Genomic DNA, 14,331 nt, shown 5'->3' on the forward strand with positions numbered 1-14,331 from the left:
CCGATTCCTAGTTCTCTCAGGCGTTCCAGAAGGATACCATGGTCTATGGTATCTAAGGCCGTTGAGAGGTCCAAGAGCACCTACAAGGCCACACTTCCCCTGTCAATACACAGACAGAGATCATCGACCAAGACGACCAGGGCAGTCTCAACTCCGTATCCCGACATGAAGCCAGTTTGAAATGGATCAAGATAATTGGTGTCATCCAAGACTGCTTGGAGCCTTTAGTGCATTTTATGTGGCTTTGTAGAGAGAACTAGATGGGTGAGTGAGAAGTAGGCTCATTTAAATTTTTTCAGAATTCCTGTATGGTGGCTTTTTTCATTTATAAAAGCAAAAATAGCTAATAAACATTTCATCATAAATGAATCAGTAATGTCTCCTTCTGAAATGAGCTTTTGTAATTTGGATAAATGCATGGGAAAATACATTAAAATATATTAAAAAAACACAGTAAACTGTATACTGAATGAATGCTGATAAAGAGAAAAATAAATTTATTTACTACCACAATATGCATTTTTATAATTAATATATTTTTTAGAGAAATGCATGCTTTCTTTCCTGTGCTTACATGTTTCTTCAAGACTTGAGGAATTAAGTCCAATTTCAGACTTTCTGATTCCAATGTGAGGTTTTAAAAGAGTACTTAATTTTTCTATCAGAATTAATGGGATTAAAAGGATTTGACATCTGACAAACTGTACCCTAAATTAATATTTAATCTTAATTTTGAAAATATCTGGAATTAGCTTTACAAGTATGACACATGCTTCATAGGAGTCTTCACCCATCTGCTCTTATGTGTACATATAAATAGTACAATACTGTAGTATACTATTTTTAAACAGCAGTACCTATGTTTCTAGTATTATATAAGGAAAGGGTGCATTTGAAATAGGGAAGAATTTTCTACTATGGTTTCAATCAATACAAAAATGTACAGTCATTGTTACTTAAAAGCATCAACCTACATGTAAGGATTTAAGGCTATTTATATATTAGGTTCTGCAGTACTGACCAAAGGCCAAGGCTGCTCTTTCCAAAAGCAGTATTAAACATTAAAAGGTCATTTACAATGTTTGAACAGAATGTATATTTTTCTTCTGGATTAAGAATGGTGACTGCTGTAAGGGAGGATATATTTTTCAACAAGTAATATGGATGAGCTACAGCATCATGCGTAAAGTTTATGGAGCTCTTGAGAATTGTGTGCTTCTATTCCTCCAAAAGGATTTGTGGAATTTATTATTCAAACTATGTTATTTTGGAGCATAGTTATTTGAAAACATGAGCAATACACCATCTGTGTGACACATGCCAAGGAAATATAGATTGCACCACATTTCTGCTTACGGAATTAATAGAAGGTTGATAGCTAGGGGGGTAGAAAAAACCTATCTTGCTATTGCTGGTCAGCAATAATCGAACCACTTTCTGGGGATTAAGCGCATGGCTAAGCCTACTGGACCAGACACTAGCAAAGGGCAGGGGGTCTTCTTATCAGAGAAATGCTTCTGGAGCCAGTCTCACTACATGACAGATTGCTTTCATATTCCTGTCTGCAAGGCAACAAAGGATGGCAGTAATGCGATAATGCCAGAGTGCAATGGGTGTTAAGAACCCGTTGCATTTATGTATTGTATTTAGTAAATAATCAGGCTCATCCAAATTGTGATCTCACCACTCAACCAAGGCCCATTAAAAATCAAGGTTAATGCTTTAATAATCCTTTGCTGTTTTATGGCCACAGAGAACCCCTTTCTATTTGCATGGTCATAATATTATTGACCTCTTCATTCCCTGAATACACATCAAAAGGAACTGAAATCAAAGTAATTACCACTGTTGTTCTCTCACAGTAAACATTAACTCCTTATACTCTCTCTTCACTGGTTAGTAAACTGAAATGGATTAAACAGCTACAGAAACGAAAAACTTGTAAAACCACTGATGATTTCAGAAGAACTATGCAAGTTTTAACTTTCCAGGAGTAGAACGAATGGCATTGGGTACCAAGTTTGGGAGAAAACCATGATGTTTGTATTTTAAAATATGAAAAATGGCACAATACCTAGATAAATGTCTTATGTTGTTCACTGTTAAATACACTATTTAATATTATAATTAGTAATAGCTAGAATCACATTTAACAGTTAGTTCTTCAAATACTTTACATTAATTTGAGTGTATGTGTTGTTATTGTTGTTGTTTTTTAAAAAATACCTCTCCAAAACTAAATTTGTATGGCACCACCAAAATTTCCATTCCTCTGATGAGAAGATACATTAGCTTCAGCATTTATTGTAAAAATTATGAATTAATATAGTTTTAACATATTTTATGATAATGAAATAGTATGTTTTACTTACATGTTCATATAAACTAGCCTGCAATATTTGGGGGAGGTACATTAATTCATTAAAAATGATTAAAAATAATAAAAGAAGAAAAAGGATGCCACACTACTTAATAACTAAACAAACAAACAAACAAATACAAATTTATTAAGAAAATTCTAGTTGATCTCTTTAGTGGGTTTTTCAGGATTTTAATCTATGAGATTATTTTAAAATATTTAAATTTTGACAGAGTACTGCTTGAGGAAACATGCAGGGAATTGTAGACAATTTTATACTTTGAAACAATCCAGTTTTACATATGGTGCTTATTAACACACTCCTCTGAAAGGTTAATATAGATGTTCATCAAAGATAGGAAAGATGTCATGTCCTATCAAGGACACCAGAACTATCTAATCAGATAATATATCCACAATGTGAGAAAATTTGATACACAAAATCCACCACTTAAGTATTAGGCTTTTAGTTGGAAATAGCTTAACTTTGTTTTTAACTTTTGTATGTTTTATGTGATTTTATATTGTTTTAGCAAGTTAATTTTAATTGTTTTTAATTTTTTATTGTAAAACTATGTTATATGTGAGCTGCCTTGGGTCCCTTTCCAAGAGAAAGGCGGCATATAAAACAGACAAACAAACAAACAAACAGATTTCTCAAAGCATGGCACAATTATTTTTCTCCTTGGATGAATGGTTCTGACAGGGGTGGCACTGTAAGAAAAGGGATTCAGAGGCAGCTTTGCTGTCAGGCATAGGAAGACAAGGTAAAGGGAATTATATTCCCAGGTGTTTTCTTTAAAACAAAGGAAGGGATGTTCCAAAATGAGAGTAGTTATCTTCTCACAGAAAATAACTGGAGGGGCATGAACCACATAAGGTGTATAAAGGGATAGTGTAGCACCTTTCAAGTTGGAAGCATAAGCTTTTGTAGACTACAGTCTACTTTATCAGATGCATGAGCTAAAGGAACACATCTTTATAGCTGTGACTGAGTAGGTTGTATATATGAATAGCATTACAAATGTAATGATGATGAGGTGACAAGTTCAGTTTTAAGGATAGATGATCCTTGGGGGGACAAAGGAAGAAGGAGGGATGTTGCCTAAAGCCAAAATGGGTGGATAACCATATGAATGGTGGAGGGAATTACTGGAATGTTGTGTGATGCTAGCTGGGAACCAAAAGGGAGAGGTAATAAGAAAGTAAGTCCTGACCAGGCTCCCAACTTCTATGCTACCAACTGCTTTGTCCCAGTTAGTCTCAAAGGTGCTTTACAAGATCCCTTTGTATACTGACCCAGACTAACATGGCTATGTCATTGAGCAATGGGGTATAGATGTTTTTATTGCCAGAACGTATGAGTGATGCCAACATTAACCCAAACTAATGGACGCTTGAAGCAATAGTTATGATCTATTTGAGCCCAGTTTCCTGCTCCTGACAGTCCCTTCTCTATCTTCTCCAGAACATTTTAAAAAATATTTGTTTTTGTTATATTCTTCATAAGGTTTTCTTGACAAGATTTATTCAGAAGAGATTTGCCCTCTGAGCCTGAGAAAGTATGACTTGCCCAATATCACCCAGTCATTTCCATGAATGAATACGGATTCCAACCCTTGTCTCTCAGGGTCCTAGTCCAGCATTCAACCATTACACCACACTGCTCTTCCTATAGTATACTGCTTCAAAACTAGGTTGAAAAGAATTAAATACTTTAGACATATACATTTCAGAATCCCTGACAGAAGGCTATTCAGCATTCAAGACTTGTTTTCATCAAGTTCTGATTCACGGATAACATCTATTTTCCCTGGGAAGGGATTCAATGACATCTGCATATCATTTTGGTGGGGATTGCAAAATCTAATCATTTGCTGATGAGACTGAATTAAAACTGCAGCTGAAAGGACCGCCAAGAAGCCATTTTACTGTCAGTTCCATGAACAATTCATGTACATAAAGATGTTGGATCATGATTTCTGACCATTTTTGATGTAATATCTGCTTTTGGTTTCTCCAGCAACCCTACAGCTACCTTGGAACTATCTTGCCTTCACTTGTCTTTGGCTTATATTTAAATTTCTTATTTCCTGCCAGTCAGTACCAAAGTCAATTGCCTTTGGCCCTTTCTGCCTTGTTAGCTCAGTTCCATGACCGGCCTCAAACATGTATATGACCATATGTCTTGTACTCTTAATCTGTATCTGAACTGGAACTGAGGTGCAACTAGTCTCAGAGCTAGACCAAATCCTGATGCTATCCTTAGATTTTAAAAAAAAACCTAATTGGTTCTGAAGCCTACTAAGAGAAGCCTGGAATTTTCTGCAGACAGAAGACATCTGGAGAGTCTTTCTAAAGGGTGTTTCATAAACTAAATTTCTATTTGTTTTGTTTATTTAGCTTGTTTTCTACTAGTCTGACTAAAATCCATCTTGTAGAGTATCTGAAACAATCTAGTGAACATTGTCTCGTGAATACTGGTCCAAAAGATTTTAAGTTACCCAGTTCCTCCTTTCTTCTGCAGTCTTCAGACTCCTAAAATATCTCTAGAAGGTCTTGAGCCTTCCTACAAATGGCTTCTGGGACATCAAAATATCTTGATTGGGTCTGAATATAGGGTTCATGGAAGCAAAGTTTCTGTCCTTTTATCTGCGAGCATCCTTGGCATGCTGCTTCACTTTTTAGGAGTTGCAGTGGGCTCTGGGGAATATGAGGTGGGTAAGAAACATTCCTTAGATTATGTTAACTTCTTTTAGGTTCAAAAGAAATTCAGAAATTCTTCCTGTTTTCATGGCACAATGTAAAGTTCTTAAGAATGTAAGAATCCATCTTTTAATAGGAGAGGGAGATATAGTTGCCATTTATATTTTCAGAAAGAGTCTTTTATGTCCATGCATCCCTTTGATCAACTTCTAATTATTTGCACTGTATGGACAACTTAACCTAGTAAATCTACAAAGAATCTCCTGAAATTGAAATTTTAAATCTGTGACCTATTGCAAATGAGGCTTTCAAAATGTCCTTATTTATTGCTTACTGCCACAAAAGGCCGGCCTGATGATGCACGCCCTGACTCCGCCCCAGGGCATCATGATGCCATGCATTGCACCAGACTGCAAGTGGCATCATGGCATGCCTCCGGCGCTGAGTCCAAATGACACAGCACTGAAGGGGTGTCATACTGCTGTGCAGCTTCGGCTATGGTGTGCTTTGGAGGGCACAAAAAGGAGCCGCTTTGTGGTCACAGTGTGAGGTTGCTGCAGCCCCAATCTGGCCAGGAAAGGAGTGGCCTCCTGCCGCCCCTTAGGGGCAGTCTGTAGAGCCCCTGAGTCTATTATCCACCTGTAATGTGGTCCTTCTCTTTTCCTATGGCCTTCTACTTTATTAAGTATTCCTGTCTTTTCTAATAAGTCATGTTTTCTCATGATATAGTCAAAGTAAGACAGCCTCCATTTAGACATCATGGCTTCCAGGGAGAGTTCAGGCATGATTTATTCTAGGATCCATTTATTTGTATTTTTAGCAGTGCACTTCTATGGCACCAATTTCAATTCAGTTGATTTTCTTCCTACCAGCTTTCTTCACTATCCAGCTTTTACAACTATACATAGAAATTGGAAATATGGTGGCATGGACAGCCCTTTGAATTATCTATCTTTAGACTTTTGGAACTTGCCTAGTTCCTTCAAAACTGCCCTTCCAAGTCCTATCTTTTTCTGATTTCTTGACTGCAGTCTCCATTCTGATTAATGACTGAGCCAAGGTATGGAAAATGCCCTTTTTATAGTAATGTCTGTTTAAAAAAAAAGGGAGGGGATCAAAATAAATGTTTTCAAAAATTCAAAAGCTAGCTACTTTGCTTTGTGATTTTATGCAGTCCAAATAAAAATAAGTTATTTTTAGTATTTTTATACATTGTTATGTAAGATAATTGTTCTCAGAGTGGACATTAAATAAGGCAAGTTAAACACACACACAAATTAAGCATTGTGGTCATTAAGTAAGAAATAGTACAGCTTCATTAATATCAGGTTACAAATATTAAGACATTAAACTTTCACAGTCATGAGACACCCCCAAAACAGTCCTTAAATTGGGCTAGTGATTATGCTTTGACTCTTTTCCTCATAATGGGCTCAACCTACACGTTTTGTTCGTTTTTTAAAAGATATCTATCAATCATCTTACACTGGTCCCTTATGCATGAGGAGATTTATAAAGGCCCACAAACATGGTTAGCATGGTTAACAGCCATATGAATCGCAGACTTTGAAAATAAATGATCATACTAAATGGAATCCTAATGCAGCTTTGCAATTAGGCCACCTATAGATCATGATCATGGTTACCAAAACCCAAGCTTAATAAATACCCAGAAAGGCACAAGTGTGCATCATTTTGAAGTAAACAACATATCAGCTCAGTTCCTCGTGAACAGTGAACTGTCTCAAATCCATGTTACAGAGGTTGGATCAATCTTGCAAACACAAGTTAGTGCTCAAAAGGCGCCTTGAACTGAATCAGCCTGGAAAATGTATTAGATGTCCATCCTAGCAGAGAGTATTCCAACAAACAAGTTATAATGCAACATGGCAAAATGTCTAACAAAACAGGCAGTCTTAAAGATACACAGCCCATTAAACAAACAAACAAACAAACAAACAAAAGAAATGAGAATCAGATGGTAGGCGGGGAAATACCAGCTAGCAAATCATTTTGGCATATTTTACACGTTAGCATATATCCTACATCCTATTCTCTTTTGCAATGAAAGAAAACTAAAGGGAGAATTTCCCTTTGGTCCAAAGTCCATCCTACTTACTATCATTTTGATCTTTTTTATTTTAAAAACAAACAATAAACACACACTATGATATAAATGTGTTGACTCATTCAGCCTCCCCCCCACTATATGTCATATTTTCTCAATCTGTTTTTGTTATTTTGTTCATGTTTGAGCACCGCCCCCTATAGTCGGTTACAATTAGTCATTCATGTCAAGGGACTACCTTTATGTACGTCTACTTCTCTGTTGTCTCATGATGAAAATTGTGCATGCTTTGTTGGGAACAGAATATAACTTATGAATATGCAGGGAAGATACCAGACTTGGCCCAAAGTTAGCTGGAATCCAAATCAAATAATTAATCCATTCTTCGTTGTAACTGCTTTCAAACTGACTTCAACCTATGGCGACCCCCATGAATATGAGTCCTCAAAATCACCCTTTCCTCAACTGCACTGCTCAGCTCTTGTAAATAAATGGCCATGGCTTCTCTGCCTGAATCTATATATCTGATATGTGATCATCTTCTTTTCCTGTTGCCTTCAACTTTACAAAGCATTAACAGTTTTCGTAGCAAGTTCTTGCTTTTCTTGATATGGCCAAAATAAGCCAGCATCAATTTAGTCATGTTTGAGTCTAAGGAGACTCCAATAGACCCATTTATTTGGCTGTTTAGCAGTCTATAATGGAAACTATAATGTTTTTTTCCATATTCTGTCCTAATAGTAGTCTCTTTTCTTGAGTACAGGTTATGCATTCAGACAATCAAATGTTGTGACACACTCATTTCTTTAAGAGCAATCAATTGTTTCTCATACAGTCAGCCCTCTATATTGGCAGGGATTCAGTTCTGGACCATACCATGGATACCAAAAAATGCAGTACCTCAACTTCCATTACAATCAATGGATGCTAACGTGCATGTGGCCGTGTCAGTGTAGCTGCATGCACACACTGCAATTGTGCAGACAGCATGCTCCATGAATGGCTCAATACAGAGGGTCAACTGTACAACCAAATGCTTTGCTACATTCTATAAAGCACAGGCTGATTTTCTTTTGAAATCACTTAGTAATTCCATTATTCAGCATGTGTTTGCTATATGATCCCTAGTGCCTATTCCTATCCTGAACCCAGCTTAGACCTCCGGCATTTCTCAATGCATATATGGTAAAATTGTAGAAATTAGAGCATCACGTTTACATGTAAAATTAATGCCACGATTCTGTGTTTACTGCAATTTTTGGAGTCCCCTTTCTTGGGGATTGGAATGCATATTGATCCTTTCCAGTCTGTGGGACATTGTTTTGTTTTCCAAATCTGTTGACAGATATTAGTTAGAATTAGATGCTATTTCTGTAGCTTGGAGCAGCTCTACTGGTATGCCGTATGTTGTTGTTGACACTTCTCAGAAGTGCTCTGGATGCAGCCCTCACTTTTTAATACTGGAGGATCATCTTGTTTAAATGATCTGTCATACTTTCATCTCTTTTATATATACTTGAGCCTTGCTTTACGCAGGGATCCATTCCGGACCCCTCGCAAAAGGCAAATACCGCATAAGCTCAAGCTCCATTCAATAGCATGCAAGCGCCATGGGCATGCAAACCATTCAATGAATGGCAGTGTGGCTTCCATGTAAAGTGGAAGCCGTATATGGCGCACCAGCATATGGAGCAGGCGCGCTGTAGTTCTTCAATGTATCCAGTGCAGCCGTAGTCCTACTTAATCTATGGCAATCATTTAAACATCTATATAATGGTAAATAGTTTCAAAACTATTTTTATTAATTTTGAAAGTACAGTATTTAGATAATTCTGCAATTCATCTGAGATTCAATGTCAAAGTCAGCTGTTTTGCTTTTTAAATAAGGTACACTAAGTGGTAAATAATTACACTATACATATTCACAACCATAGTATTTGTAAACACCATTGAAGGCCATACCTTAAAATCCAAAGAAGAGAGCTTTTCAGTCTTTTTGTTTACATCAGGAGAATCTGCTTTCTTTGTAAACTGGATGTAACAGAGTTGGTTTTGTTCCCAAAATGACAAGACCATGAAACTATCTGTGAGAACAGCTGAAAAACAAAGAAAAATCGTCAACCATATACAGCAACAACAAAACAAATTACTGGGGCTCTATTGTTTCACAGAACAACAAAACCACATTTTTAAGATCATTTCTTAAAATATTACATTCAGGCACCTGTGATCTCCTAAAGGACATCAGTGTTTCATCTTGTCATGATCTTGCTGTAATGAAAAATAAAGCTTACGGTGTAACTCATATCAAATAAAACTGAATAAATTATCATGTACCAAATATCTACTGTAATATGATATAGGTTTCACCTCCTATACTCTTTTATTCTTCAATTCTTTTAAATTTTGGTGTGTAACTCCCTTCAACCACTGCTTTCACTGCTGAAGCAAAAATATTGTTCTCAGCTGCAGCCAAGCATAAATGTAAAAAGGGGGATATCAATGATATGCCAGATGCTGCTACAGCAGTCAAGTTTTTTAATGCTATTAAGCAATGGGAGGAAAAAAAAATCTGGGGTATTTGTTTATTTTTTTGACATACAAAATCCTCCTTTATCCTTGAATCACAGCATATCAGAAGTCAATTAAATCAATAATGGACAGAGCTATGATGTTTAGAAAACTGTCACTATACAAAAGGACTACAGATAAAAAACCGAAGTATTAATGTTTTGGTTTCATTTTATTTTTTTATGACAGTGCAACTGCTAAGAAGTGAAATCTTTACTGATCATGTCAGTCTTATCTGACTTTTCTTAGTCTCTCAACAAACTGAACTCTGAATATCTCAAAAATGATAATAATCAATTTAAATACGCACACACCTTTTGTGGACACAACCTACAATGAGGGATAAAGAACTGTATGGAAAAGTATGCATTATCATAGAAACTAATAGCCAACTCTGTGAATTCTTCTAAAAGCTATTAAATTACTATGTATTATCTGCAATTGCTTGCCCATTTATGATTCAATTCTGAATAAAAACATTGCCACAGCATTTTGTTCACATTCTGCACTAACTATAGAGAATTTGAGATCTTTACCCTCATTTTGACCTCCATTAGTTATAAATGTGTATGGATCACTTTACATTACTTGTGTAGAGCTGAAAAATATATTTCTTTTGATTTAACAGCAATTGTAAAGCTGTCCTTCACTTGACTAAAAGCAGAACATTATGAGTAGTTCTATGATTCCTTCTCTTCCTCCCCTTTCTTTCGGTTATCATGTAAAGCTGCTGCAGGTGGTTTCATGCTGAATGGATGATTATGGTTAAAAACAGGAAATATGGCAGTTGAACTCTTTCCTTGCTGCCATTTGCCCACTTCAAATCCCCTCTTTCACTGCTTGTTCTTTGAGACAAAGATACAGTGACCTGTACCTTTCAGCTGACAGGAAAAAGTAGCCTAGATTTTAAGCCGGTCCTCCATAAAATGTAAAGTCACCTGTTATATGATAAAAGAAACATTGAGGAGAAGCCTCACAGAATTGCATGTGATGTGTAGTTCTGCCTGGAGTGTAATACTGGAAAGCAGTGTTTTAAGTCAATTTTAAAATTAGTTTCTATGGAAATCTCACATATGAATGACGAATCCTTGGAACTGAAAGTTGACAGCATTTGGGGGCTATTTTGGTTTTGGTATAATATAAATGGATGTGAAATGAAGTGGTAAAGACAATTTTTCCTTCTCTCCATGAATAGAGGAATGGCTTGAACTTAAATGTCTTGGGCCCCATACAAGTAGAAAGGTCAGATACATTAAATAAAAACCTTTTGTTTACTAAGGGGCTATACAGACCGTCCCTTTCCTGGCCGGATTGGGACCGCGGCAACCTCACGCCACGGGCCCCATCCGGCCTCTGGAGGGTGCAAAAAGGAGCTGCAAAAAGCGGCTCCTTTTTACGCCCTCTAAAGGACACCATAGCCATGGCGGCGCGGCTATCTGGTGCCCCTTTGGTGCTGCATCATCTGGACACAGTGCCAGAGGTGCATCATGATGATATGCGCCATCTGGAGGGGTGCACGCCATCATGGTGTCCTGGGGCAGAGTTAGGGCATGCATCATCAGGACGCTGTGCCCTGACTCTGCCCACAAGCCGGCCTTTCAGGCCAGTTTGGATAGCTCCTAAGTGTTCATTAATTTGCATGTCTTTCATTATCTCTCACACTTCTATACTGAGGTTCAGACAACAAAGTATTTAGATTTATTCGATTCAGCATATGGCAAATTCTTGTAATATTCTGTCAACTCTATAATCTTTTGAGACCTCTACAGAATCCTTTTTTGCATTAAGAATAATGTGTCATATATAGGTTTAGTTTGATACTGCTTTAACAGTCATGTTCTTTATGGTCAGATTTATTTTAAACAAATTGAATTGTGTAAAATTTTAATAAGGAAAGTTTTTAACGACATGAAACTTTTTTATACCATTGTTTCATGATTGCAAGATTTTGTATTATGAATAAAGTATTTTTAAAAAAACAACATTCAAGGCTCCATCCAGTAGAATCCTGGGGTTTGTCATTTCTTATGGCACCAGAGCACTCTGACAGTGAATGTTAAATATCTCACAAAAGTACAAGCCACAGAACACCATAGCATGGAGCCAGTGTAGTTATTTCTGCAGTGTAGATGAGGCGTAAATTATTTTTTTAGGTAGAGTGAGGACAACAGTGATGAGTGAGAACTATAACTTATATTAAAGAATCTTTCAGTTATGGATTTGAACCAAGGCATAAGTTGTTTCCCATTCCAAAAATAATGCAGAGATGTGCACCTTTCAAAATTGGGAACACTGTGGAGTCAATTTTCTCAATAAAATGTTTTGCAAATTCATCATACAACTTTCTGAGGATTCCTTCTTAGCATTCTGAGGTCTGGAATATAATAGTCCCTCACGTACCTCTGGGTGAGATTCTGGTGATGCAATGGAGGCAGCAAAGAACATTAGACCCTAAATTGGATTTCTCCCGAGTGTCTCCTTACATTGCTAATCAATCATGTACCTGCTTCATTGTCTACAGAAAACCAAGGAGCTTTTGTACCAAAGTTGAGAGTTTTAAGTGTGATTATGTCCATTGCTTGGGTCATCTCTTCATTGCATATAGCAGTCAGACTTAAGAAATCTAAAGAACTGAAAAATCCTCTAGAACATTCAGGCATTCTTCCAGAGCCCTTTGCCTCTAAAGGTAGATCATTTTAGTGAGGCCCACATTCTACAGAATTAAGAATCACAAGAAATCTAAGCCTTCGTAGATAGTAATCTGTGTATGAAACGAGAGTTTTTTCAAGTCACCCTAACCACATGAAATACTACATTAAAAATGTGCCCTGTCACATAGTAAATGAGACAAGTTCAAGTTTACTTGATGGAGAGTTATCTATAAAGATCAAATAGAAAACAACAACCAGAAATGTCTCACTCAGCCTAGAAGACTACTTTCCTTTCTTAGTTTGACCTACAACATGGCTGGATATTCAGCAGCACCCTCAACAGTCTTTGTATTGTCTTCCGGTCCTAACTCTGGTGGTCTCCTTCTTTTGGAAAAAGTTCTCCAAAATCTACTTCCTATGTTGATCAGATCTACTGATACACAGATCTCTGCTGTGGGCCCAGGCTCCAGCCCCAGGATAAGAACTACAGAGCAAAAACCATCTAGTTCTTACCTTTTGAGGGCCACACTTCTCACCCCATCCAATTATAGCTGATACACAGAACTAGTACATATGATTCAGCAAAGGTCTGTACTCCCAAACATGGAATACTTTGAATGGAGTCCATCTAAAACAGGTGTATTTATAGAAGGTTCTAGATTCAATGCTAAGATCTTCAATGTTTTTTTTAATACCTAGGTTCAGTTCTAGCTTTTATTTAAGGGTATTACGAAGAAGGGCAGGTAAAAAGCCCTCTTTACATAGAATTTGAACTGCTGTACTGGGCAGTACTGGGTAGAACATACTTTAATTGGCCACTGTCACTGAAAGGAACTAATACTAACTGAGATCTTACATTCACTATTGTTATATTATTATTTCTAATATGCTTGTGGATGCAGAACAAAGCACTCAAATCAACTTTAATGCACTTGGGGGAGAATCCCAAGAACTGACATTTAAAAAAGAAATGTAACAGTTGCTAAGAACAGAAACTTCAATGTTAATTTTTTTTCTAAAGTGGTTTTGGTCCTAAGGGTAGTAACTACGGCATTATATGTAATTACTTGTTGTGTTTCCAAGTCCCCAGTGGTAATAATTGGTCTACCTGTTGACATACTATTCCTCCTGTTCCACTGTAAATGTAGGCAACTGAATTGCACATGGGTATAATTACCATCGCTGATGGTGTCGGAGATGAGCTTCCCCATCAGGGTTCTGTCAATCACCACTCGCTCCAGCTGTGGCCCAGAAAGGCTTAGGGATACCAGTACACCTGAATGAAAGAGGAGCTGAATCCAAATAGGCAAAAAAAAGGAATGTAACTCATCAGAAAAGAACTGTGTGTTCCATACTGCATTTAAGAGCTGTAATTTGGGGGGAAATACATATACTAAAGCTCAGCTGACAAATATTAATGGTAGATACACAATAAGATGTTTTCAACTAGAAAAAGAAAATTAGAAAGAAACAAGAACATACTGAGCTTCAAATACACCTGCCATAACTAAGAATGATATACTTCACTATAGAACATAATTCCCCATAATTTACATGTAAAATAGTTACTACAGATGTTGCCATTCACAGCTGAAATTTTCCCCATCCTGCTGTCTTGTAAAAATGTGGATAAAGAAAAAAGAGATCATATGAGTCTGTGAGATGGAGCAGCTTAATAATCTATCTTAAATGTGTTATACACAATTATTCAAAGCACAGAGTTATTCATGTGGACAACTACAAAGTTATCAAAAGCATACACCACAGATATATAAAAAACAAAATGAAACAAAACTCCAATAGAAATGGAGAAGAGGAGACATCAAGAGGGTAGGTTCACCAAAATAGGAGAAACTAGTTTGCATATTTTACACAATAATACTTTTTAACCTGTGGTCCTCGAAATGTTTTGGACTTTATCTCAGAGTCCCAGATAGCACAGCCAGTGTGTAGGCATTCTGGACATTGATGTACCA

General features: G+C 36.8%; 1 protein-coding gene across 4 annotated transcripts in view; it reads right to left on the reverse strand.

The window, feature by feature from the left end:
- The window catches only part of LOC149313475 (WD repeat-containing and planar cell polarity effector protein fritz homolog), a 209,446-nt gene that overhangs the window by 122,866 nt on the left and 72,249 nt on the right, over positions 1-14,331 (reverse strand). For 3 of the 4 annotated variants that reach the window (XM_089519160.1, XM_089519159.1, XM_089519161.1), the window contains exons 7-8: positions 13,533-13,647; positions 9,096-9,229 (exon numbers count right to left, since the gene is read on the reverse strand). In XM_089519160.1, the coding sequence (XP_089375286.1) occupies positions 9,096-9,229; positions 13,533-13,647 (249 nt within the window). Of the gene's footprint in view, positions 1-9,095; positions 9,230-9,357; positions 9,405-13,532; positions 13,648-14,331 lie in introns of those variants that run through there. The other variant, XM_089519162.1, reaches the window with a different exon arrangement.

The sequence above is a fragment of the Sceloporus occidentalis genome, unplaced genomic scaffold (genome assembly GCF_023333645.1).
Source record: "Sceloporus occidentalis isolate IW3139 unplaced genomic scaffold, rSceOcc1.0.p SCAF_4, whole genome shotgun sequence".
Lineage (NCBI taxonomy): Eukaryota > Metazoa > Chordata > Lepidosauria > Squamata > Phrynosomatidae > Sceloporus > Sceloporus occidentalis.